The sequence below is a fragment of the Oryctolagus cuniculus genome, chromosome 3 (genome assembly GCF_964237555.1).
Source record: "Oryctolagus cuniculus chromosome 3, mOryCun1.1, whole genome shotgun sequence".
NCBI lineage: Eukaryota > Metazoa > Chordata > Mammalia > Lagomorpha > Leporidae > Oryctolagus > Oryctolagus cuniculus.
Genome location: NC_091434.1, coordinates 34,206,951 through 34,234,471, shown reverse-complemented (window position 1 = coordinate 34,234,471; position 27,521 = coordinate 34,206,951). Strand labels below are relative to the sequence as shown.

Below are 27,521 nucleotides of genomic sequence, written 5' to 3'. Positions count from 1 at the left end.
CCCAAATGTCTGTTAAAATGGTCAGGAATTGTAATCCCAGATCTCTCATCAATGGCATCAAAATTGCATTTGCAATGAGGGCTGGAAAAGAGCGGACATAAATATAAACTAATGATATTATATTGGCTGACCTATTGGAATTGCATTTGTTTATGATATAAGATGACAAATAACAAGGTTACCACAGGTGGCATGATTCGAGGTCGGGGGAGGTAATCACATCAGCCTTACATTTCACCCAGTAAATGAGGGTTCATTTTTAGAATCCAGATTGAGGGGCAGAGATGCTCCGGAGGTCCCATTTGCAGGCCCAGTGTGCAGCTCTGCCCTCGGTGAGTTCAGGGGAGGTGTTTGAGAAGAGGCACTGTGCTTCCTTCCTTCCTCTTCTCTTCCTTTCTCACATGCTGGCCTCCTCTCCCTCTCTCCTCCCCTCCCAGATGTTTCTTTTATTCAGATCTTGAACTTTATCATTGCAAAAGTTCATAGGGGTTTCCATTTGCCGTGCCTTCAGGAGTGCATCATTCACTGCCACCGGCCCCATAAATTGAACAGATTGCAACCCTTCCCAGTTGCCTTAGGAAGTGGTCAAACGGCCACATTCCTGGGCTGATGGATTGGCTCATTTCTTCCCAGCTTAAGCCAAGATACAGATTTTATGAGACTGTCTTGTGACAGACTGAAATCGCTTTGAATAAAACAAAATCCAGCCTCAGCTCACAGAAATAACTTAAAAAGCAGCTTATCCTGGGTTGGTGAGCAAAATTTGGTTAAAACCCTGAGCAGAGGACTTAGATGATCTGAGTGAGGGATTTGAAGAAACTGCTTTTGGTCTTTTCTTTTCATGCATCGCTGTTGTTGACATGCTCACACACAGAACTGTGTATCCATAATATTTATAAACATGCAGCCACAGACTCAGTGGAGAAGAGAAACTCACGTCAGTAGAGCTAATGTGATTAAAAGAGACATTTGAACTCTCCCTAATGCGAGGCAGACATGTTCGTCCAAAGAATCCTGGAGTTGGGTTTCAGGCTTACCAAGAAATGATACAGGGGTAACACCTTGAACAAGTGTCTTATTCCCTTGGAGGGTGGAGAATCTTCTGAATTTGGGGTTCAATCCGTAGGAGCTTTCTAGGTTATAGTTCTTTTCCTCACCTCATTATCGAGCTGTGACTTTTAGAACTGGAACTGACCTTTGGAATCATAGTCCTTGTCTTGTGGATGAGAAAACAAGTCCTCAGAGTTGTTTACCAACTTCCTCAAAGTCACAGAGCCAGCCGGTAGTGTAATCCCAGATCTCTCATCAGTGGCATCAAAATTGCATTATGAGGCGCCCGCATCCTGATCTAATGTTATTTCCAGCAGCCTGCCTGGAGTGGAGTAGGTTAAGTGGAAAGGTGACAACTGTGTCCCTTTTTAAGTAGAAGGAGTTTTTTTCTTTGCCTTGCTGCTAATAATTAAATGAAAACACAATGCTCTTGAAATAGGGACAGGATGGGATTAGGTGGCAGATAAAGAATAAATTACAAAGTAAATAAGGTGTATTCATTTCAAGGAAAATGAGACCAACTGTTTTTCGCTACCAGGCACCCTCAGGTAGACAGAGTCCCCCCCTTATCCACTGGAGACACATTCCTAGACCCTCAGTGGGAGCCTGAAACCTCTGATGAACCCTACATGTCCCATGAGTCCCTGCGATAAAGTCTGGTTGATAAACTAGGCATAGCCAGATGGTAACAATGATAACTAATAATAAAACAATTATAGCAATACTTGTAATGTATATGTGTATGTGTAATGTGGATGTGAGTGTTCTCTCAAAATATCTTCTTGTGCTGTACTCAACCTTGTTGTGATGATGAGATGATCCAGTGCCTACCTGGTGAGATGATAGGCATTACCAGATGTGTTGGGCAATCATTGGCCCTCTGATGATGTCTGAGGAGGATCACTAAGTCTGATGATGCCAGTTGGTGCAGGTAACCAAAACCACAGAAGGTGACACCTTGGAAGAGGGGGAACTATCATGTCTCTCAATCCTTCTGTTTTTCCTCTTTTCCATGGCATTTTAATGGAAGAAGGGAACTGAGCTCAGCTCAGTGGGTTTCAAACCACGTACCAGGGAGCCCCAGTGTACCTGCTGAGAAGGCCCACAGAGGCTCGGGAGGTGCAGACTCAGCATCGCTTCTGGCTACCCTCCTTCCCAGCCTCCAAAAAGAGCTCCACTTTTGTCTGCTTTGTACACTGGGGTTCTGGGTAGAGTTTTGTTCAAGGGCAAAAAAAGAATTTTGAAAACCACATCTAATTCTGTCCACTCATTGAATTACCATTTATGAACCGGAGGAGACTTGGGAAGTGAAGAATCAGGTGCTGCCTGTCGTCTTTTTGCTGCTGTCAAACCCTCTCTCTTGGCACTCTAGATCCTCTTTGATGACAACCACCTGATTCCCTAACCCCACACCTACTCAGTGGCCAGGTTTCCCTGCTTTTGTGAAAGACTTTTTCTGTCAGTTCAGCTAAACCAAAGGACCTGATTGTTCATGTATCTGCTGTCATGCGGCTCTGGCTGTTGTGCTGAGCCTTTGTAATTCTGATATTTAAAAGTTCTTATTACAGTCAGGCTTCAGTTTTTAGAAAATATTATTGTCAAGTTCAAGGCATACAGAGTTCCTTTAAAACAACTCCAATTAAATTTTCCTGGAAGACAAGCCGGGTTTTTAAAAGACTTTCTTGTACCCTTGATACTTCCTAAAAACCAAGTATTACCAAGGAATCAGTGATTTCTCTTAAGTTGGGATCTGTAGGAGGATAAACTCGCCCCTAGACTCCATCAGATAGTACTTAGGCCACCAGCAAAGCAAGAAGGGGCTAGAGGGTAGGGGAGGGGAGGGAGAAAGAGAGAGAATATCTGATATTTTGTATTTCAAACAAAAATACACAAGTCCTCATTATAAGTGGTAGAGGCATCAGAACTTTGACTCTGCATTGCGGTGCTCTCTCTATTGCAGATCACATCTGGAGGTGCCACCTTAAGCTTTTCAGCCTGGGGTCTTGGAGGTCTTCATCAGACCTAACTTAGCCCATTCCCTAGGCTTCCCTCCCGGATTCTGGAGAAGACCAACACCGCCCTGAGCCAGTCTTGTCCTGGCCTGGGTTTTGCTACTTCTCTTTGGGAAATGAGTTTGCCCCAGGTGAAAGGTATTCACAAGAAATAGTTGGAGAATGAAGCTCCTTGTCAACTCACCCAACAGGCTCAGTGGCTCGCACTGCAACAGGGTCAATTTCCCCTCTGTGCGGGGAGATTGGCCTTAAGGGGATTGCCCTTGAGTTCAACTCTCCTTTGGCTTGCCTTGCTTCTGCTCAAGCAGGACAGAAAGCATTCTCGAGGTTGATTTGGAACACAATAAAAGCCTGCAAAGTAATGGATGGCACCACTCTTTAGAAGAAATCCTAAGGAAGGCTGCTGGAGCAGGTTTCATTTAAGAAACAAAAGTTTCCCACCCTGGGCGGGAAAGATCAGTTATCAAGGGGAGATGTCGGATTGAGCGTGTTTTCCTAACAATTTTTACTGATGCATTTTAAGAATTCCTTTCTCTCCAAGAAAAATAGAGACAGAAAATCTAGTATTTATCTGGGGGATCTGTGGCTCCGCAAATGATGTGTGATATTTTATGAGAGGGTGTGAACGTGTACAGGACAAAAAAAGTGTGTGAGTTACTGATATGTATATGTAATTGATGTGTGTTCAGTATCTATGTTTGTGTGAGTTTCTGAGTCCGGATGCCATCCAAGCAAGAATGTGAGTTTATAAATGTTTGGGGATGGAAAAGGTTAATCACACACAACTGAAGCAGATGTTTTAAGGAGTTCTCAGCTATTTCAATAAATGTCTTGATTTTCTTTGTACAAAGAAAGGATGGAGGAAAAGAAGACCAGGGCTCCTCCTCTTTCTTTTGGTTAAGTAAGTTTTTGGCAGCATGCTCTCGGTTCTGGGATAGAGGAGGTGCCTATTTATTTATTAATTTACTTGTCGTGGGGAAGGGACAGTTAGCGTCAGTGAGAACTGAAACCTTGCTGTGAGGTGTTGTCTGGCCTTCTAGCTGATCCGTGTGCTTGATCTAATTACTAAAAGCTGAAACCTGGGGTGAAGGGGATGGGAGGGGGAGAAGGCCTTCTTTAGAAAGTAATTGGAGAGTCAGGAAAGGCAGGGAGAGCATGGCTGCTGTGGCTACACAGGAACTCCGGTCAGGCTTCCTCTGATGAGTTCCAAGGCAAAAAAAAAAAAAAAAAAAGTGTGTTTCGGGGGAGTCAGTGGCAGAGCTGCACTTCCTGCAAAACAGCTGGCAGAGGAGCTAGACGTGGTAGGAAATGCCCTGTCCAGCTGGCAGGATCAGAGCAGCTGGAGCTGTTAAGTCCCGGTGCCCCTGCCTTCTTAGAGGGCCACTCCCAGGCCCATGTCACACGCCTGAGCCAGGACCATGGGCTGCCACGTGACTGGCTGGCCGATGCCGGGTGCCCAGCATGGGCGGGTGCTGTGGGCACCTGGAAAGCCTGCAGGCATTGGCTGCAGAGGAAGGGGAGGCACCAGGCGTCAGGGCTGGCCTCGTCTGCATCTGGGCCCATTGTCCTCCTGGACCCGGGAGGTGCAGGGTCATTAGGTGGAGGATGATGTGGTGTCTACCAGCCGGCGGAAATGGCTTGCTTTTGTTTTCCACCCAGTAGGAAATGGACCTGAATCCATTAGATTCTGGGCAGTTCAACACGGCACAGTGTGAGCTCGCAGAGGCTCCATGCTGAAAAGGCTACTTGTGTGGATTTGTGTCCCAACCACCATTGTGCGGCGTGCCCATCATTTGTGCATTTAAAGCCTGTCAGGCTGGTGACGGGAAGCAGAGGTCTGGGAGACAGTAATGCCAGCAGACGCTGGGAGCAGTAAAGTGCACCTGTAGAGCTAAAAAATGCATGACCCGTTCCCTCAAAGAGCGAACACGGGCGAAAGACCCCATCCTGAAGGGGGGCTGCTGAGCTGTAATACATAATTCACGGGCCCATGCTGCCCCATGCAGATGGCGATATTAAATCGTGATTGATGCTAAGAGACGCACACTTCTCAGCAAGGTCTCCAAGAGGCTCCTGAATATTTTCAAGTCTCTGGTGCTTTGCTGTTCAAGTGATATTAAGCAAAATCCCCCACCTCCCAGGAATGCCTGCTGGGGAGTACAGAAGGTCCACCCCACCCCCACGCCCTGCTCCAAAGAGATGGGCTTCTTCAAATGTCATTTCCCACCTTTTCTGCCTTTGAAAGTGTGCCCCCCCACCCCCCACCCCCTGGCCCGCCTTCCTGGCCCACGTGAGGCTGTTGCCCTCCAGCCAGGCACGGGGGGGGGGGGGGGGGGGGGGGGCAGCCAGCTGCTGCTGGCCGCATCGCACAGGCTGGCTACAGCTGGAAGGCAGCAGCACACTCTGGTGGCGGCGACCAGGCAGGAGGGACGGTGGGCAGAAAGGCGTCCGTGCAGCACAAAGCACCTTTGTGGAAATTCTGAGGTCGGAGTCAGTGGGTTCTCCCATACAGATTTTTCCACTCGGTGTATAATGAAATAATAAATCAAATTTGCGGTGTATGTGGAATTAAATGTTTGGAGGTTTTGCTTTTTCTTTCTTAAAAGGGGGAAGAAAAAAAATAGCTAAAATCACCCTCCAGGGCCTGTTCTGGCCCAAAACTGAAAGTACTACTTCCTCTGCACCACTTGTAATTGTTACCAGGCTCGCCCTGTGGGTCGGCACCACAACACCGCTATTGTCAGTTCCCGAGCTCTGACTGCCGGGCGGGGAGACACCAAATAAAATGAGATAAAGATAGAGATGGGAGGTTTGAAGGAGGAGAGGAAGACGGGCCAAGGAGGGGAGACAGGAAAAGGCAGGGAGGCAGATGAAATGTGTGCAGCCTTCTTGTTTTTATAATCTCAGAGCATGGAATTGGGAATATTTACGGCCATTTCACGGAATCCTTTCGTGTGTGTGTGTGTGTCTGTGTGTGTGTGTCTGTGTGTGTGTGTCTGTGTGTGTGTGCTCGTGTATGTGTAGTGGGTAGGATGGGTTGAAATCTCTTCCACTGAATGAGTAAGTGGGTTAGCCTTCTGGACTGCCATAAAAGGACTGTAAAATAGTTGTAATCAGCCACTGGGAGAGAGGAGATGCAAGGAGAGGGAGGAAAAAAAAAGAAAGAAAAAACCCATGACTGTAACATATTTGAAGTTCCTTGGCTTGTGGCTTTCTCTTCCAGACCAGCCGTGTGGAGGCCGTTTGAATTCCAAAGATGCTGGCTACATCACCTCTCCAGGTTACCCCCAGGACTACCCCTCCCACCAGAACTGCGAGTGGATTGTGTACGCCCCCGAGCCCAATCAGAAGATTGTCCTCAACTTCAACCCTCACTTCGAAATTGAGAAACACGACTGCAAGTAAGCGCCACGCCGCGCCGCGCCGCGCCGTTCCTCAGTGGTTTCCTTTCCTCTCTGTGACAGGCACACTCCCTGCCCGCGCCCTGTCACCTCCTGGCAGCACTGTCACCACAGGACCTGCTGCTAACCTCAACAGGATAGCCCCTTCCTGTTTCATCCCGTAGTGTGGAAGACTCACCTGAGTGGGGAGGGCAGAGGCTGCACCTTGTCTTGAAAGTGCAGCAGTAGAGGAAAGTGGCCATGTGGGGCTGGGGACGGGGGGTGGACCACAAACTCACACCCCCTTGCTGTGGGGATTTGTCTTCCCCTGGGAGCTCGCCTCCTGCTTTGCACTGTGCCTGCATGTAGGAACCTCTCTAGCTTCCTTAAACAGCAGTTTGGATTCCCTGTGGAAGCTTCCCCTGCTGCCAGCTGTTACTTGATGAAGCGGCAGCTTGTTTTTTTGAGAGAGAGAGAGAGAACCAAATATCTGAGTTTGGGTAGATTCCTATTGATTCTTGCTAACTGCACTGCACAGGTTAGAGTGGCAGAGCTGGGGTCACAGATTATTGAACACACTGTTCTGATGGCTTTACAAGTACTAATGCATTCAATTCTCCCTGCCACCCTTGGGCATGGGTGCCATCATGAGGAGAGACAGAGAGAGAGGTCTTCCATCCCCTGACTCACTCCACAAATGGCTGTGATGGTCAGGGCTGAGCTGGGTTGAAGCCAGGAGCCTGGCACTCCATCCAGGTCTCCCATGTGGGTGCAGGGGCCCAAGTACTTGGGCCATCTTCCACTGCTTTCCCAGGCCATAGCAGAGAGCTGGGACTCGGCTCCAATATGGGACTCAGCACACCAATATGGGATCCAGCATTGCCCTGTGCCACAATGCTGGCCCAGTCTTAAATGCTTTCCTCATCAAAATGTGCAAACTGTGCAGAAAAGTCTTTGCCAAAGTCCTTCTCTCCAGATGAGCACCCACAGTATGCAGTTGCTCCGAGAACACCCAGTGGTCCCATCTGCTTAATAAAGAGTGTGAGTATTCCTTTGAGCAAGGCATGGTGGGTCCTAAAATGTTTACCAAGAGGCCAGCTGGCGGGACAGGTAGAAGGGAGCCAGCGAAACTTTTGGCCTTCATCTCAGATCAGGCCAGGCAGGGTCCAGCCAGGGCATCCTCATGGGGGATACAAAGTCCGCAGAGCTAGAAGGTGAGGCTTGGAGAGTTGATGCCGTTATGAGCCTCCTAGGACTACTGTGCCCCTGCGAACGGGCTTTCTCCCGACAAGGGGTGACCTTTGGTGAAGACAGAAGGGTCTTTCTCATGGATGTCTCATGTGAGCGGGAGTCACAAGAGGGAGTTTCTAAGCCCAGATCTGCCCTTGACTCAGTGGATGATGGTGGGTAACTCCCAGGTTCCTCTTGAAGTCCCACGCACACCTCAAGGCTTCCGATTCCCCAGTGGTGATCTGTGCCAAGAATTTGTTAGGAGAGCTTCTTCCTCAGGCCTCTGGATCCGCGGGCCTCTGCTGGGCTGCAGGAGGTTGGCACAGACGTCAACATAACACAGAGAGCTTGGGTCTGAGCTCCGAGAAATTTGACTAAGCACCTCTTTCGACAGAGGGCCAAATTCTGTTATGCTTATGCCAGCGAATCTCCCAGGGAAACTGTGTAGAGGTCATTTTATGTATATTCATAACGGCTGAGAGAGAAGCTGCACATTTTAGAAGGAAAAAACTCAGGATCCAAGGGCTTAAAACATGTTAGGAAGTAGGAAAGGATAGAAAAACCTGCTCCTGCCCTGCTGGGGGCTGCGGGTGCCCCCTTCCCTTCCCAGGACCCAGCACTGGCCAGAGCCCCCGCCCCTTGCTGGAGCAGGGACAGAGGAAGCAGGGGGTTAGAGTATGTCCTGCCTTCTGATCCTCACTGAGCACTTCCTGTGTCCCCTCCCCCTTCCTCATCCCGTGCTTCTGTCTCAGAGATCAGCAAGGTCAGAAAGAAATCTCCCTGGCTTCTCTCCCCGCCCCCCTCCCCCGGGTGCCAGATTGTCAGAGAGGAACCCCTGGAGTTCAGCCTCAGCCACCCAAGGGGGTCCTGAATTCTCCTCGCCCCCATTTCTCTTTCTTACTCGTTTTTATATTTAGAAAAGCCTCTCCCTCTTCCAGGTAGGGCTGCCTGTTTCCCTTGGTCAGTTGCATGCAGAGTAAATGGCCACGGCCCTCTTTCCTGCCTTGTTTCACTGTCTTGTGAAAAGAACAATGAACGGAACTGAAGTCCTGGAAGTTCTATCTCACCGCTGCCCGCTTTCCCTCTGCCTGTCTTCCCTGCTGCTTTTTCCCTCCCAGGAAGCTCCTGAGCACTGACTCTTAGAGGCACTTGGCTTCCTTCCCCTTTTACTTTGGGCACCTGGTTCAAGTGGCATTTGGCTCCCGAGGCTCATAAGGTGGATTCTTCCCGAAAAAACACCGCTTTGCCGTCCTCCTGACCTCTGACACAGCGGCAACACCCTAGCAGAAAGGGGAAATGAATAAGAAAGTCAGAAAAAAAGCCAGCCCAGCTGTGGAGACAGGCTGGTCCCTGTGGCTGCCCTGTGCTGGCTCTTGTTTCTGGGTGCAGGGTTAACCACCAAGACCGCCACCAAGGGTCCTCATAGGAAAGGATTAGCCTGTGCTGAGGCCCCTAAGTCCTTGACTGTGTACCCCGAAATCTGCATCCCGAAGGTCAAGGGGTAAACCCCAGACAGACCTTTCCCCCTAACAGCCACTTGTGACTGGTTCCATTTGATCTTGCTGTCTGCTTGGAAAAGCTCACTCATGAGCCTCAGCTCTGCCTGAGTCAGTGCAAGCCAAGGCTAACATCTCTGCTGATCTTCCCCGGACTCCTCCCCCTGGCCATCCGCAGGCTGCTCTGGGGCCCGCGTGGCAGCTGGGGGCAGAGAACAGAGGCTGCTGTGAGACTGCCAGGTCCCCGTGGTCCAGGACCACAGGGCGGGACTCAGGGCTGTCTGGACAAACAGCAGCCACTGTACTCCCAGAGAAGCAGAGGTCTCTGGAAACTGCTGCCTCCGTATATGGAGACCTTGACCCTGACTCATCAGCCAATGTTTGGTTTGAGAAACACACCAAGTCGAGCATTCTTCCCATTTCTAGAATTTTAGATACACGTAGTTTGGAAAAACACTCAGTCACATGTGATACCCAGCTAGCTTGTTAGTGAGCCCTCACACAACTGCCTCTCCCCATCCCAGGGGCCCAGCAGATACAAACCAAAACCAAGAGTATGGGTCCCTTGAAGAATTGGGACTTTCCAGAGACGTAGCTTGAAACATGTTTCAGAAAGTACAAAAGCCAGTAGGAAGGTTGAAAGAACCCTTGTAGGCTAAACACCTTGCAAGACAGTTTGCACTCACACCTCATTGAAGAAAGCTGCTCCTCCCAAGGAAATGTCCAAGTACTACTAAAACCTCCCCTGTAACATTCTTTTCTAAGAGGATTTCTGATTTTAAAAAACACGTTCTAAATTGTGCTGCATTTTTCTGTCTTCTCAAAGTTGACACTAATGGGGGTCAACTTTTTCCTGATGATTCAGGATTTGAATTCTGCTTTTTTAAAAAACTTATTTATATATTCAATAGGCAGAGTGACAGAGATAGAAAGACAGAGGGGGGAGAGAGAGAGACAGAAAGAGAGAGAGAGAGAGAGAGATCAATCTTCCATCTATTGGTTCCCTCCCCAGATGCCCGTAGCAGCCAGGGTTGGACCAGGCCAAAGTCAAGAGCCAGAAACTCCACATAGGTTGCAGGGGCAGAAACACTTGGGCCATTTCCCACTACTTTCCCAGGCACATTAGCAGATCGGAAGCAGAGTAGCCAGGACTTGAACCAGCACTCCAATATAGGATGCCGGTATCGCAAGCAGTGGCTTAACCCGCTGGGCCACAGTGCCAGCCGAGAAGTCTGATTCTAATTTTCACCTTTGTAACAGTAGGCAGATAATGTCATATTCAGATTAAATAGCTTCAGCTTTGAACTTTTGTTGGCCTTTGAAGATTCCCAGGCCTTAGTCTGCTCATCTGTAAAATGGTGACGCTAACAACTACTTGCAAGATCTCTGTGCCATGCTTATGTAGATGCACAGTAAATTAGAAACTGTTACATCTTTGTACTCTGTCATGGGAAAGTTTGGGACTGCCTGGCTGTCACTTCCTACTGGGGTAGGCCTGCCTCCCAGGGCCTTCCTCTCTGGCTTGTTTTTGTTTTGTTGTTATGTGAATTGATTTTGCTTCAGGAGGTCTTACTGTCTGTTGAGAAGTTTAGGGGATGGAGGCTAAGTTTTGCCCTACGCTGGTGCGATTTCAGGGGCCACCGTTTCTGACCGCTTCAATCAGCCAAGCTCAGAGCAGCATGAGGGCTGGAGAGCGACCCCGAAGTGAAAAGAGCTAGCGCATTCCTTTAGGTGTTCGTGATCCACTCCCCCCGCCCCGCCCCCATTCTGGGTATGTAAGGGTTGTGTACTTGGCCTCCGTCTCTGCGTCCCAGATAAACAAGCTGCTGTTGTGTTTATTCACAACCAGGGGAGCCACCTGAGTCTCAGATGTGTCCGTTTCTGATGAGTCTGGGGTTTCCCAGGTTCATAAACTGACACAGTCAACAGAGAGAACAGAGCAGCCCTTCCCATTCACTGTTTCCCTGGGCTCAGTGGCCACCCTCCATGCCCGGCAGACAGCCCAGTGCCATGGGACATTTGCGTGAGCCCCCAAGGCTCACACCTGCCCCCTCACCTCTCAGTAGCATCCAGCTGCGCCCCCCACCCCGTGCTCTCCAGTTCTTTTTCCCAACCCCCTACTCAGAACTCTTGACCCCCGAGTTGCTTGCTTTTCATTCCTGTGTGATCCTATTGTGTTGGGAGTACGTGAATTCTGTGAGTTCCTTTCTAAGCGCCTAGGGCACCTAGTCCTGGGGGTGCAGGTGACTGTTTTCAGGACATTCTTTACACTGGAGATGCCAGGACATAGGCCACCGTGACATCAACCTGTGTTTCAAAGCAGACAGAGCCTTCCTCCCTGTTTGTCCCTCTAGGGATGTAATGACAGCAGGAGGAGAAGATATGACTTGGGTCTCTTACCACCCTAAAGGTCATTGGTTCATTCATCAGGAAGTAGTTAGTAAACACCTACTGTGTGCCCAGCATGGGTGATCCGTGATGAATGAACCAACCCTACTTGGCCTTCAAAGGAGTTCAAGGAGGAGGCAAAGCTGCCGATCTGGGACGTCACCTGTGAGCGTGCCACTGGGCTAAGCGCTTAATCCTCACCACAGATATCTGTTTTTACACGTATGCCTCCTCCACGCTATAGATTCTGGCCAGGGACATGATATGGGCCCGTTATGTGAGCCCACAGCAGCCAGGTCTAGTCGAGGCTGGGGAGATCATGGAAGGTTCCCTGGGGAGGAGGTGATGCCTGCACTGACTGAAGAAGTTAGCCAAGCAAAGAGGAAACGTGTATGGCTGGTGCTCCGGGCACCAAAGTCAAGTCCGGGCCTCAAAGTCAAGAAGTGGGGAGGTAGGATGGCTGCAAGCAGCAGTCTTTGAACATGTCTGAACACAGTTTCTTTGTCTAGAGGCACTGGAAGGATAGTGTAAGGAAGGCTGCTCTTGTTATTCACTGCTGCACATTCTCTCCCAGCAAAGGAACACCTCAGCACCACTCTCATTTTGCATCCTGGCCATGCGGCTTCCACCACGTCCTTAGGAGAGGGGCTGTGGTCAGGAAGTAGGAAAGGCTGATGCTACGAGGACCCAGCTGCCCCTAACATCCCCGTGCCTTGCAGGGTCTCTGCGGTCTCATACCCCCGGTTCAGGGCCCCCAACTGAATGCTGAATAGTGGGCTTGGGCCTGGGACAGCCCCAGTAACACGTAGGACCAAGGGGCCGTCCTCAGCGTTCCCCTGCACAGGACGGTCTCAGAGTCCACGTCCCTTCCCATGAATAGAGGGCAGGAGGCCAAGTTGCCCAATGGGAGGTGTGGCTTCCGCTGGTGTCTGCTGAAGGCTGCGGAAACCCAACAAAGCAGAGAGAGAGTTCTCTCTGGTTCCAGAGGGTGTCTCGCCTTTGCTCAAGAGGGAGCCTCAGGTTGATTACTCATGACATTATTGCAGATTTACTGCCCGCCCAACCACAGAAATCTTGTGATTCCCCCAAGGAGGCCACGAGCAGTAAGACTTTTCTGTATTGCAACAACCCTCCTAATGACACAAACAGATCCACCTCCAGGTACCTGGCGAAGTCATGGGCACGCTCCTGCTAACTGGAGCTCAGCTGACAGGCGCCCGGGGCTCACCAGCCCGCACCAGGGACCCCACCCAGCGACTTCGGCTGGCCGGGGGAGTGGGAAGAAACGCCCACAGATTGTTCTCCTCCTCTTCCCAAGGTTAAAGAGCAGTTGGGACAGTGGTTATTTTTGGCAGTTTGTTTTTGAATCTGCAATGTTGCAATCACCACCCTCACAATGCAAGCTTCACTATGGCCGGCCTTCTGAACAATGTGCCTTATCTTCTGATGGAGAAATCGCTGGAGATTTTATCCTGCACGGTCCCACTTGTTCTGCCTCTCAACCCTGGCACCTCCTCTGCACCCAGCGATCCCAGGGGGCCAGCCACTCACCCCATGTAACTCTGTGTAATCCTCCCATCTAATTACGCCGGCTCAGAGTCTATCTTCAAAAATTCAGTGGGAGCTCCAGGTGTGGTGGGGGAAAAGCAGAGAGGCAAAACATACCAAGTGAAGAAATTAGATTTTTCCAAAAAGGGATTTGTGTATTTTCCTGTAGTGATAAGTCCTCTAGAAAAAAAATATACATATACACACACACACATATATATATATATATATATTCTCTTTGCTTTGTCCTTTTTAGTGGCAAGGAGATTTAGACCTCTGGATTAGGAGAAACTCAAAAGATAATTTAATTCCATTCTTCTACTTCTGCTGGGATAAATCATCCCAGGGCAAAATATTAGCTGCCCTTGTGTTTCCTTCTGGAAAGCACTCCCATAATCGTCTTTCATTACGGGGCTCCGCGTCTCCCGACTCATCTCCGTTGATTGCAGAGTAGTTGGTTGTATCTCATTTACATAATCAAAAATTCTTTTCCTAGAAGGAAAAATCCCTGAAAAATGTTAGCTGGGTCAAAATTAATTTAACAAAAAAGAAGAAGGAGAAAGAAAAACATGAGTGGTCAAGCTTCCGATTGGGAGGGCCGTGTAAGACTACACTCGGGAGGGGAAATGCACACGGCTTTCCATGCCTTTTTCTTCAGCAGTCCTTGCTGATGTTTCTGCTCTGCCCCGTTGGAGACCCAACTATATGTTTGTAGGTGGGTGGAGGGATTGTCAGGTAGACAGTAGTAGCACACACTTACTGAGCTCTCAGCAAATGTCAGACACTCCCTAAGGGCTCCCTTGACAGCCTGTGGGGCTGCTACCACTGGTACCCCCCTTAGCAGACAGAGAGAGTGAGGCTCCAGAGGTCACAGAGGGCTGGACTGGAAGCCAGGCAGGCGAAAGCGCCCCGTGTCCCTGAGTTAGTCTGCCCAGAGCTGTCAGCTGCTGCCCACTGCTCAGGTATTCGGGGCTTCTCTGATTTCTTTAGATATCCTTGACAAGGTTTTTCCTGGACTCTTTTCTGCACCTTTTCTTTGCCTCTTCCTGTCATGTCGGTCACCTCCGGATGCCGACGGGGCAGTCAAGGAGAGCGACATCTTTCCGTGGCTTTAAATGCAAGCAGGAGGCCTGCTTCTTGGTCAGTACCCTGTCATCCAGGCCCCCTTCCGCCCTCCCCCTCCGGCCCCCTCCGCCTTCAAATCCCCTGCCATCCCCACCACCACGTTCTCTCTCCATCTGGAAGCCGGAGACGCGAGGGCCCGTAATAGAGTGTCAGCGGAAGTAATTGATTCCTCACACTGGGAGAATTCTGCTGCCTTTAGTGTCAATGGAGCTGAACCAGAGTCTTGGAGGGTGAGCGAGACATGTAAACAGTCCACGGCTGAGCTGTCAGGGCAAAGCCAGACACACTGGAGAGTGAGCAAGAGGGAAACGGTGGAACAAATAATTGTTTTATTGGAAAGGAAAGGAGTAAATAATATTTCAGCCCAGGAATTGGCAGGTTGCAGGAGGTGGTGGTGAGCTGGCAGCAGAAAGAATCGTGATGCAGGTTTTAATGGAAGTTGTTCTTTGTCTCTCAAGGTAGGAGATTTCGTCCCCTCCCCACCCCACTTCTCACATCATCATCGTTATTATCATTAAAATAATTACCGTAACAATTACAGCTGATGAGACCTCAGGTTTATGGAGCCCCTTTCATCTGAAAGTTCAAAGTGGTTTATCTGTGTGTCATCCCTGGGAGAGTGGTGGCAAGGTAGGGACCTGTTATTATTTTCTTCTTATCCGCTGGGAACCCAAGGCCCAGGCAGATCCAGGATTTGGTCCAAGCCTCCAGGCAGGCTGCTGGGTTACATACTGGGGTCCTGACTTCTCCTGGGGGTCTCTCCTGCTGTACTCTCCCCCACTCACCAGGACCCTTAGCCACGTGCGGCTCCCACAGGGCACCCCTGACACTAAATGCTTCCTCCCAGGCTGTGCGCACCCTGCTGGCCACTGCGGTCTGGAGGCCTTGCAGCCAGCCAGCCTTGCAGCCAGCTTCTGGCTGTAGGGTAAATAAAGGTCTTCCGAGCTCTGACTCAGGCTGTTTCATCCTGCTTGGAGATTTCCTGTAATCTGGTTCCCTTTTTTTGTAGGGGCTCATGTCCTTTCTTCATAGTCATATGAGCTTTGTCCAAGAGCACCCACTATTCCCAAATATTCACAACTTCCCTCCCTCCCCTGCTACCAACCTGGAGTGGAGCTTTCGGAATAGAAGGGGCAGTTCTGTGATGGGGAGAGGCGAGGGCCTTGCCGTGCACTGTGGGACAAGGCTGCCTTTGCGCCCCGTGCTGTCACGGGCACAGCTTCTCAGCAGTGCTTTGAGAGGAGGAAGCGTTTCCAGCTGACTGGCCACCAAGTGCTGTATTCAGAATCTCCACCCTGGCGTGGCAGCAGCGCCTTCCTGCTTGGACATGAGTGCAGGCCTATCATTTCCACACCACGGTGCTTTTTTTGCACAGTCATGACAAGTTGGCCCCTGGAGCCGGGAGAAGCTCTGAGCTCTGTAACCCGAGGCTTCAAGCAAACGAAGTGAAGGACCTGGGGCCCATCACACCTGCCACCTACTCCCGAGTTCTCCGCAGTTTGGATTTCCACGTGGCATGTTTTTCAGACAGGTTTTAAGTTCTGAGTTTTGAGATGGAGGCTGGATGCCAGCAGAGGGGGGTTGCACGGTGACCTGGAGCCTAAATCCCTGGAAAAACCAAAAGGACTTTTCTCATGCGGGCAGTTCACTCGGGCCCCATTCCCAGCGGGCTCCCATTTTTTTGGACTGATGGGGAGGTTATGATTTGCCCGTACAATTGGACCCTCTGGGAGCCAGGGTTAGTGAACACCTGTCTCAGAGGGAGCAGTTCTCCCAGCCAAGTGGAGGGACGCTGCCAGGGCCCCAGGGCCCCAAGATGACGCACTCTGATTTCCTCTCAGTGGTCACCGGATGCCTTATGGCCCTTCAAGCCAGTCGTGGGGAGGCAAGGCGGGGGTGGGGGCGAGGCATGATCCCTGCTCCCCTTAATGAGGCCAAGCAAACTGAGGCAGTAGAGCAACCGGGCCAGCATGGGATGATTTAGTGAGTCTTGGCCCTGCCAGGATTCACATTCATACCCAGGCCGCGGCAGGAGAAAAGGAATGGACATGACCTTTGGAATACTCTCAGCTCCCTTGAATCTGGTGCCTTAAGGGCACGCTAGCCAGGGACCCTTTAGGGTGATTCACAGGGTAAGGATTTTATAAACATAGAGCAAATGGAAGGAAGACCCCACAGCCTTACTGAAAGTAGCTTGCCCCAAACCTGAAAGCTCCCCCTGGCACTGGTGACCTGGACAGTCATTCCTTACATAAGCAAACACGTTCCTTCCTAGAGGCCTCTGGAGTGCTTGCTGGCCCAGGGGCCGAGCATATCTGTGGCCTCGCTGGGGAACCAGCCTGGTTTGGGAAGCGGTGCTCACCCGAAGGGTCAGGGCCGAAGTGCTGGACGCTTTGTTGTGTGCCCTGGGTCCACTTAAGGTTCATGTGCAGTGAGAAGGCCCCAGTGCCCTGTCTTCCTCACTTGGAGATGAGTTCTTGGCAGCCCACGCCGTGAAGAACAATGAGATCGCAGGGCCCTTGCCATCATCCGGGAGCTTCTGCAGAAAAACAAGCAGCAAGTATAAATAGCCGCTGTTTGTAGTTTGCATGTTCTTGCCTTCAAGGTTTTTAGAATAATTCCTTCAGTTTGTTTTGGGTTATTCACTCTGCATACTTCCTTTGCTGGGTGGTCAGATTTCCTGCCTTCTAAACACCCTGGTGACCCAGGCTGTGAGGGGATTTCAAATATGAAGCTCAAAATATTAGAGGCTCATGGTGGGAAGAAAATGCAATGGCCAATAGTCGCTGTTAGCAAAGCCCCTGGCACCAATGCAGAAACACAGACACACGTAGAGCTATGGCACGTAGAGCTTGAAGCCTTGGAGTAGGACAGCAAATGATAATAATGCATAGCAGTAATAACAGCTCACACCTGTGCATTGAGCACCTGCTAGGTGCCAGGCACATTGCTGAACCACTGGGTGCATTCAGTCTCCAAACTCTGGGGAGGTTATGGATTTTTGAACCCAGCCTAGCAGGCTGGCTGTGGAGCCTGTGCTCAGAAACATAGATTGAAATAAATTCTCAGAAACGTAGGTGAGTGAGCCACTGCTGATGGATTTGTATAGGAAGAGTACTTTAGGAAGTCCCAAGACTGGGGTCATTGAGACTCCAACTATGGCTTTTAGTTTGGGCTTCTTGTGTCTAGTCTGCAAAGTACCGTGTGTCTGTAACCTACTGTCCTGTTTTGTTGAACAATACTGGTGATAATAGAGAGCCAGTTTACTGTCACAATCCTGCCGCAGTCCCAAAAGGTGAAGAAACAGAGACTCAGGTGAAAAAGTCCTTGCCTACAGTCACTAGCAAGTGCCAGAAACTAGCTGGGTCTGTCCACAAAGCCCTTACGGATGCCACACACCCCTGAGGGTAGCCAACACCCTCATAGACAGATGTGTTGTTGTGTAGCAGTAATTGAAGATTTGTTTTGTCCCTGGTGCCTTCCTCTAGGAAAATGCCCACACACACGTTCCCAAACATGGTGGCATAAGATTACGGAGGTCACCGATCCATTGAAACTCATGTGTGGACCCTACTGGAAATCAATGGACTGAAGAATATGAGCTCTAGACGATGCTTTAAGAGCTTATAAATACACAGGATCCTGCTTTCTCACTCAATGAGCCATATGTTCACATACGGGTGTGCATGTGCTTATAAAAATTCTGCGCTTACAAAATTAATATGTTATCCCATCTGAGCACTCACAAGCAAGGTTTCCACTGGGTGAATCTTGAAACCATAAAACTCCGAGTCTGCTGTTTCTATTGGTGATTTGTCTATTAATTTTGGCATGTCTTGGGGGCTTTGTTTGAGCAGAACAACTAAATAAAAAGAGCTAGGTTCCATTAAGTCTCTTTCATACCTGATACCCATTTTGTGGAGGTCCGCAACCACAAGGTTTCCTTGTATCTGCTGCCTGCGGATACTGTTGCTCTGTGGCAAGTTGGAACTCTCATTGCTCTCTGGTCTTCATTCCGCAAGGAGGCAAAGGGCAGGAGGTGAGATTTCAGGGCTCCAGGGCTGACTCCAACCTTTCCTTGTCGTGTGCCCTGGGTCAGGTCATCTCACCACTCTGGGCCTCAGTTTCCTCATCGGCAAGTGAATGGGAATTGTAATAGGGCCTGGGGGGTCTAAATAAGGATTAAATCATTTCTGAGCTGAAGGCCAGGCACATCATAACTGCTCAATAAAATATAAGCAATTTCCATTGATAGACCGGCCTCTTATTAAATGAGCGGTGCCTATGAAAGGAGAAATTCAAGGAAATGAAATTTACTTCTTAAAAATCCTGACCTGACAGCAAGCCAATTTCTCCATTAAGGCTGGGCGTCCGTACAGAGCGCGAGAAGCAGGTGTCCTGGCCGTAGACCTGAGCTGGCCAGAGACCTCAGCATTGTGCAGCCCTGCCTTCGTGGTCTCTTTATGACTCAGGCAGCTTCTTCATTGGGAAATTGTGCACAGTCCTGTTGGCTTTTCCTCCTATTTTCCCTGCAGGGTTTGATGTAAGGATTAATAAGACAGTGTTTGTAGATGTCTTTGAGCCTCCTGAAAAAAAGACACTGCAGGAGGCGATAAATTCTCTGGCCTGGATAATCTACTCATGAAATATGGAACTTTGAAAGTGTGAGAAAAATCTCAAATCACTTTGACAGCATTTTAATTATAGTTGATTTGTTTGCCGCTAATAGTGAAAATGCTGTCAGCATGATTTGAGATGTTTTTTCCACTCAAAATGTTATATTTCATGTTTTTGAGTCATGAGGCAACATTTTGGGTTTCACATGCAACCAGAATAGCTCAGTGAATGTGTTGGGGCACAAAGACGGAGGACGAAGTGGACCAAACCTACCAAATCCCTGGGAAAGCGTCATCACAGGGGGCTGCTGTGTTAACAGGGAGCAACCACCACAAGTCCCAGTTGCTGGTCACTCCTGCATGCCAGGCACTCAGCAGCAGACAAGCAAGGTCCTTGCTCTTATGGGACTCACTGTCCAGTGCAGGAGATAGTTCCTAAGCAGAAACAAGGCAAGACCTTTCCAGATTCTGATAATAGCCGTAAAGAAAAGAAGAAGCTGGTGAGATAGAGCGTAAGGACCACCCATCTGACACAGGGTGCTCAGGGCCAGCCTCTCTGAAGAGGTGGCATTGCACGTAGACCTGAAGGCTGAGAAACAACCAACTATGCCCAAAGCAAAGAGCGTTTCAGAGAGGGGAAACAGCAAGTGCCAGGTCCCAGGGGGCCGGGAAGGGCTCACCATCTGCACACTGTTACAGATCTTCTATGACACAAGCAGCATGGAAGGGGCGTGGCCTGTTTGACAAGGGTTGTGATGGCAGATGTGGGCACAGGTGTTCCGGGACGCAGACCCAAATTCCATTCAGTAGACAAATAACATTGGTACTCAGAGGACCTATGTACTGGGTCTGATCTAGAGCCCCTCCCACATGGTTCTGAGTGGCATCCATACCTTGATATTCTGACAGAGGCTGGACCCTCTCCTGCCTAGCCCAGCCCCGGCTGCCCTACTGGGCAGTGTCAAGTGCTGATAGACTTATGGAAACTCAAAAGCTTCTTTGCATGTTGGCCTAGTGATGACAGAAAGAGATGAGCTTGGCCGGCGCCACGGCTCACTAGGCTAATCCTCTGCCTGCGGCGCTGGCACTCTGGGTTCTAGTCCCGGTTGGGGCGCCGGATTCTGTCCTGGTTGCTCCTCTTCCAGTCCAGCTCTCTGCTGTGGCCAGGGAGTGCAGTGGAGGATGGCCCAGGTGCTTGGGCCCTGCACCCCATGGGAGACCAGGAGGAAGTACCTGGCTCCTGGCTTCGGATCAGCGCGGTACACCGGCCATGGCAGCCATTTAGGGGGTGAACTAATGGAAGGAAGACCTTTCTCTCTGTCTCTCTCTCTAACTCTGCCTGTCAAAAAAAAAAAAAAAAAAAAAAAAAAGAGAGAGATGAGGTTGTTGCTTCTTCATCTCTCTCCTGTGGACTCTTAAAATTAATTCCACCGCCAAGATTCCCACGCCCCAAATGCAGGTTTGGGGAGAGACATGAAGACTTTGAAGTGGAAGAAGAAAGTAGAGAAGTCGGTCTCCAGACAGATGTTCCACATGCAGATGTTGGAATCTGGAGAAAAGTTAAAGGATGCGATAGGATCCGTTTTAGAGAGAGAAAGAGCCTGGAATAGAGGCGGCCACTGCAGCTCATGGCAAAATAAATAAATAAACAAATAATAAATACAAGGTAGTGTTAAAGCTTTGAAAGGAATTTTTTCATTTGAGAGAGATTATGGATAATGAAATGCAAACACTGTAGTTAATAATGTCTGTTGCCTTCGGAAAGTGAGTAATGCCTACTTAAGAGCAGTTTTCCCGGTTATCCTATTTGACTAAGGTTGGGGTGAGCTCTTTTGTACCCCAGATTCCTTTACCAAACAAACACTGGATATTTGATGCTCAATGCAAAATCATATTTATTCCAAGGCCACAAACTTCCTCAGCCTCTGCTGGGCTTTCCACAAATGAACCTGACAACGTGGAAATTTCTAAGAAGATTTACTCCAGCTGTGGCAAATCCCTAATAATAAAAAAAATTTCCCCAAATGAGTCAGTCACACAGGAGGTAAATGAGACGTTCTGTGTGAAGTCAGCATGCCATTTGGAGTGTGTCCTGTATAGAAAAAGCCCAGCCAGAAAACCGCGTGGTAAGTGGGGCTTGTCCACGGCACAGGACCAGGACCCTGGAGGGGGAGGGGACATTGCAGCTGCCAGTGATAGCCCTGGGGTCACTCTTCCCTTGAGCAAACCTGATAGAAAAATGTGGTTTTTCTAAGAAGTGCTTGGAAGGGCTGCCTATTTGCTTCACAAAAGGACTCACCAGAGGGGTCCTTGAATTAACAAGCTCAGAGAGAAAATGTGTAATACAACTGAGAGACAGGAGCCTTTCACCAAAACACCCCTTTACTACCTGAGTATGGAGATAGGCGGTCTCTCTCGCTGGCTAAAGGACGAAAATGGATTTGAGGTGCTGGATCTGTGGAGTAAACTGGGGTGAGCTTGCAGCAGCAGCATTTGAGGAGCAGGTTTGCTGCATGCCATTCTGTTAATCTCCAGAATGACTCCATGGGTGATTAAGCAAGGAGATGAAACCCTCCCACGCTGATGAACAGGCCAGTGGGATGGCAGGGCCTGGCCGTCCTTCCTGCAGGAATTGGCAGCACAAAGACTGGAGCTCCCCGGTGCTCTGTGAGATGTTTCTCACGTATTTAGAGTGTGGGCCATGTGCCTGACACCGTGCAAGGTGTTCTGCAAGTCCGATGATGGTGGTGATGGTGAGGATGATGGTGGTGATGGTGAGGATGATGGTGGTGATGACGAATTTACAGCTTCAACCGCTGTGTCCTCAGGGCTGGATCCGTTTCCTCAGGTCTTTACTGTGGGAAAGCAGCTTGATTTTATGTAGTTTTGGCTTATTAAAACATGTAGCCTCATTATAAACAGGCAGATAATAGAATACAACAAAGGAGAAATTAAAAATTATCATTTATCCTACCATCCATATGTCTTGCCACTGTGACTGTTTTAGTGTAGTCTTTCAGATTTGTTTCTCTATGTTCACACAAGGTTTTTTATATATATATATATATATATATATGTATGTATGTATTTCTCGACACACTTTTAATAGCCTACCTTTTTAAAGTTCTTCCATAAAACATAAAAATTCAGACCTGTAGCACTATGTACAATGGCAGAGCACTTTGTTTATAAATATGTTGAAATTAGTTTACTTGCTTGGACCTTTGTAGTATGCTGCTTACAAACTGTGTATCAAACTTTTCGCATGCTTTTAAAAAATGTAATGCACACAGATGCCTGTGTATCTTGCTACAATCATTTGATTGTTTTCAAGGCTGTGTACATATTAACTTCTGACCCATCTTTCCCAAATACTTGAGCAGGCCCATCTGCTGTATCTCTGTGGGCCAGCCACTTCCTCTCCATGTCCCAGCCTCCTTGATCCTGAAATGGGGCTGGGGACATAATGAATGAGTTAACCTTCCACACACACTGAGGTCCAGACTAGGTATTCACACTTCTTACACGTTCGATTCAGTCACATCTCACCACCACCCTAGGAGAAAGGATCTATCCACAGCCCTGTTTTCCTCTAACATTCCCCATTTCTGAGGCCCAGAGAGATCCAGTCACTTGCCCTAAGGGTACCTAGCTAAAAAGTGGTCAAGCTGGGATCCAACTGCAGCTGTGTCTCCCTGCAGGACTGGAACTTTGGCGCCCGGAGCCCTGCGTGCCCCTGCAGGGAGCTTGGCGGGGCTGTGTGGTCAGCGGTGGCAGGTGCAGGCACAGGATTCCTCCTCCTTTGCACACTGCCAGGGCAGTGCCTCACCCAGTGCACACTCCCTTCTCAGCATGAAAATAGCAGGAGGGGTTTTCCAGACAGTTTGGGAGTTTCCTCTGAGAACGAAATAAGTGTCTTTTCACTTTTATTTTTCGAAGCGAGGAAGCCTGTTTTCGAAGTCAGCACCACTTCTCACACTGAAATCACCCCCAGGGACTATCCAGTCTCTGCCCCTCTCCCCAGAACTGCAGGGGGAAACTGCTCCAGACCCTGGACTGCTTCAGCCATTCTTTTTTACTTCTTAAGAATTAGGGCTTTTTTGTTTTTAATTTTTATTTATTTCCATTTTACTTGAAAGGCAGAGAGAAAGCTGAGGAGAGATCGTCCATCTGTTTGGTTCATTCTCCAAATGCCCACAACAGGCAGGGTCAGGCTAGGCCAAAACCAGGAACTTGAAAGTCAGACTGGGTCTCCCAAGTTGGTGGCAGGGACCGAGTACTTGAGCCATCATCCTTTGCCCCCCCCACTCCCTCCAGGTGCACATTAGCAGGAAGCTGGATCAGAAGTAGAGTATCCAGGACTTGAACCAGGCACTCGATCTGGGATGTGGGCATCCCAAGTAGTAACTTAACACTGCACCAAATGCCCAATGCTGCCATTCTTTTGGCTGCAGGGGTCCAGCCCTCTCCATCCAAGCATGAGCCACTCCTGATCTCCTTTTTCTTCCTGCACAGGCTTATTTATGGGGCAGCGGATGAGCAGACTGAAAATATGGCTTCTAGGGGCTGGAGCAGGGCCTCAGCCGAGGCTCACTCCAGCCCCTCTGCTGAGAGCAGGCTCCCACGGATGCTGTGCGGTGACAGGGGCCACAGGCGTGGTCCAGGGAAGGCAGCCTTCCCACCCCTTTCTTTACCCACCAGCAAGAGATGTCTTAGGTGTTGTTTTCACAGGTTGATGCAAAATAAATAAACAGAGAGGAAGAGAGAGGGGGATGAATGGTTGTCAGTAAATAATGGTCAGCAATTTGAAGGGGGCTGGTGCTGAGAAGTTTCCCACCTAGGCAGCTGTGACAGGACTGTTAACTGGGCACCCAGAAAGGGAGACCGACAGAGCCCGTGAAGACTGCCAGAGCACATACCGCGGCTGAAAATGTGCGTCTGTAAAGATAAAACGGTGCATTATGTGTGCATCAGCCGTGAACCTGGCCAAGGGTGTCTTTGAGGCATCTTCCTCCCCACCCCTAGCCCCAGCTCAGGGAGGGCAGCTCACCCTGCCCCTTGCTGAGTCTGACAGTCAACTCGAGGTCCCCAGAGATCCACCCCTTGCCGTGGGAGAGAGAATTTTATTGCCTTATCTAATATGGCTCTGACTCCTTTTAAGAAGTGTTGTTGACTAGAGCCTGGTGATGTGAAAGTGGCAGGAAGGTGGCCTGTGGATGGGGAGTCTTTGTCACTAACAAAGAGAAGAGGAGGAGACAGTGGTGGGGGGCAGGAAAATAAACAGATTTCTCTGAAACATCCCCAGTGTGCCTGGCACAGTGCCTAACCCTGTACATATATATGTGTATTTTTTTTTTTTTCATTCCATCTCCTTCTCAACTCCTTGGAGTAGATTTCTAAAAAATTTTTATTTAATTGAGAGTCACAGAGAAAGTGCTTCCATCCACTGGTTCACTCCCCAAGAGTCCACAATAACCAGGGCTAGGTCAGGCTAAAGCAAGGAGCTGGGAACTCAATCTGGGTCTCCCACTTGGGTGGCAGGGACCCAAGAACTTGAGCCATCACCTGCTGCCTCCCAGGGTGTACATGTGCAAGAGGCTGCAATTGGGAGCTGGAGCCAGGAACTGAACCAAAATGCTCTGAAGTGGGACGTGGGCATCCCAGGCAGCGTCTTAGCCACTCAGCCAAATGCCTGGCCCTGAAGTGGGTATTTTTTATCCTCGTTATAGATGAAGAACTTGATACTCAAAGGAGTTAAGTGATGTGCAATGACACAGAACTATGAAGAAGAGACCAAAATTCGGAGAGATAGAAACGGCAATAAAAATAATGCTGGCAAAGGAAGGAAGAGAGATGTTAGCTTTGAGATGCTTGATAGAGCGATGCCACTGCTCTCGTGTGGGCACAGGATAAGGCTCCCAACCACATGCCCGTTGGCTCTGTGGCTTTCACAAAGCATCAATACTTCCCCATCAGTGTTTCCCAAGGTGCGCAAGTGAACCTGAGAGCCCCATGTCTGTCCGTCTGGGACACCTGCGTGTCTACAGACAAATGGAGAGAATGGGGGGACACAGCGGTCCTTCTCATCTGCTCATAGTGATCCGTTCTCATTTGTGTCTGTTGTGTCATCCTCACCTAGGTATGACTTCATTGAGATTCGGGATGGGGACAGTGAATCCGCAGACCTCCTGGGCAAGCACTGTGGGAACATCGCCCCACCCACCATCATCTCCTCGGGCTCCATGCTCTACATCAAGTTCACCTCTGACTACGCCCGGCAGGGGGCAGGCTTCTCCCTGCGCTACGAGATCTTCAAGACAGGTCAGAGGGGTCACCCATAGAAGGGCGGGGAGAGAGGCATCTTGGGGAGGAAGGTGGGACATGGGGTGGGGGTATAGCAGCTCCATGGGTTGAGACAGGTGAACAAGGGTTACAATTCCATCCAGCTAGAGCAAGGTGACAGAGGAAGAGGCTCAAGGTAGAGATGCCTGAGATGAAAAGCCAGCTGAGGTCACCATCTCAGTTGAAAAGTGGCAGGCAGATGGAACACTGTTGTTGTTTTTTCCCAATATTTATTTGAAAGGTAGAGTTATGGAGAGACAGGGTTGGGGGGGAGACAGAGAGAGAGAGGAGAGACAGAGATCTTCGGTTCACTCCCCAAATGGCTATAACAGTCAGAGCTGTGCCAGGCTGAAGCCAGGATCTAGGACCTTCTTCTGGGTCTCCCACATGGGTACAGGGGCCCAAGGACTTGGGTCATCTTCCACTGCTTTCCCAGCACATTAGCAGGGAGTTGGATCAGAAGTGGAGCAGCCAGGTCTTGAAGTGGCTCCCACATGGGATTCCAACACTGCAGGCCATGGCTTAACCTGCTGCACCACAGTGCCTGCCCAGAGCACTGTTTATGCTATTATCAGAGTAGGGGGCACCAAATATATGGACAAACACCGTTTGGAAGTATTGACTCTTATGTGTTTAAAAAGTCAAAATAATCCTCATGGGAAAAAGCAAACCTTGGTTGAACTTCCTCCCCAATTACTTCACGGTTTAATGTTGCCTTTATTTGGAATTACATGGGGCTGAAGGACATAATCTTTTCATTGTTAGAGTTTCTACAGATCTTACCCTGACCACCCCACAAAGGGGTCCCACTGTAGCTTTTGAATGAAAAGATGACATCCAGATTCCCCTTGGCGATTCCTCCTTCCAGCAGCTTTTCCCTTCCACCCTTGACTTCTGAACACCAGAGAGCAGCCTCCCTGGAAAGTCATCCAAGCTGGCGCCGCGGCTCACTAGGCTAATCCTCTGCCTGCGGCACTGGCACCCCAGGTTCTAGTCCCGCTTGGGGCACCGGATTCTGTCCCGGTTGCTCCTCTTTCAGTCCAGCTCTCTGCTGTGGCCCGGGAAGGCAGTGGAGGATGGCCCAAGTGCTTGGGCCCTGCACCCGCATGGGAGACCAGAAGCACCTGGCTCCTGGCTTCGGATCAGCGCAGTGCACCAGCTGCAGCGGCCATTGGGGGGTGAACCAACAGAAAAGGAGGACCTTTCTCTCTGTCTCTCTCACTGTCCACTCTGCCTGTCAAAAAAAGAAAAGAAAAGTCATCCAAAAGAAAACAGAGAAAGAGGCAGCAAACACGGACTCTCTTCAGTTGGCTGCTAGAATCCCATCAGGGCTGCCTGCCACTTCGCGGGCCCTGAAAACCCTGGGTGTAGCCAATCCATCCACAAGATGCAGTCCCAGCACCTGCAGGAAGGCATCCGTGTCCTTCTCTCCGTGGGGGGCGCTCACTCACCGTCTCCAGGCCGAGGAGCACCTCCTCTGCTTTGCCCCCTCGGCCTGAGCCCCATCCCCACCTCCAGGTTCGGTTTTACAGCTCAACTCGTGGATGGGACTGGGCAGGGGGAGCTGTCAGCCCTGACATCCAGAGGCCTGAGGCCGGCGCCTGTTGAGTTCAGTGTGAGGGGAACTATTCATATATATTTTCTTTTTCATTAAACAGTTTCTTGAAAGGAAGTGGTAGCTGCTGAAAGCACTTTTTTCTGTCCACTCTGTCTAAATATTTGTCAGACTTGTCTGCCCGAGAACAAGAACTTGGAACCAAATGAAGTGGGGGTGGGTGGATCTGGGGGAGCTGTGTCGGGCCGGAGTGGGAGCTGGTTTGTCACAGGATACGCGTCCCAGGATGGTCTGTTTGCTGTGGTTTTCACGCTGTTGACCACAGTCAGTTCTCACAGGCTGACAATCTGTGTGTCCAGGGGCTCAGGGCTGGTGGGAGGCCCCCAGATCACTTGTGCTCCCCATTCTCGCGACTCCTGTGCAAGATGCAAACCAGCATCGCCAGTACCAATAGGACATCCAAATCCAGGGCGCGAGACAAGTGTGTAAACCCTCCACACCTAACAGATGCACAGTCAGTGTTGGAAGAACACACTTGTAAATGTAAATCGAGAGGGAAAGTGTAACGTGAGGCAGGATGGGCGCGTGCTAAGGAAAGGTGCAGTTAACATGCTGTGGTTACGAAAACGAGGGAGCGATCCAGCGGCTCTGGGGAAGTTTGTTAGGCAGTTCTAGAGCTGTCACCTGGCTCCACTGTGGTGATCAGGAAAGACAAACAGCCCCCAAGCATGATCTTCCCGGGAGCCGGCCAAGGGAAGCCAGAGCAAGGGTGAGCCGTG

General features: G+C 49.8%; 1 protein-coding gene across 4 annotated transcripts in view; it reads left to right on the top strand.

Moving 5' to 3' along the window:
• Nucleotides 1–27,521, top strand: part of NRP2 (neuropilin 2) — a 117,386-nt gene that overhangs the window by 9,348 nt on the left and 80,517 nt on the right. For all 4 annotated transcript variants that reach the window (XM_008259015.4, XM_008259014.4, XM_008259017.4 and 1 more), the window contains exons 2-3: nt 6,286–6,463; nt 24,985–25,166. In XM_008259015.4, coding sequence (XP_008257237.1) covers nt 6,286–6,463; nt 24,985–25,166 — 360 coding nt within the window. The remainder of the gene's footprint in view (nt 1–6,285; nt 6,464–24,984; nt 25,167–27,521) is intronic.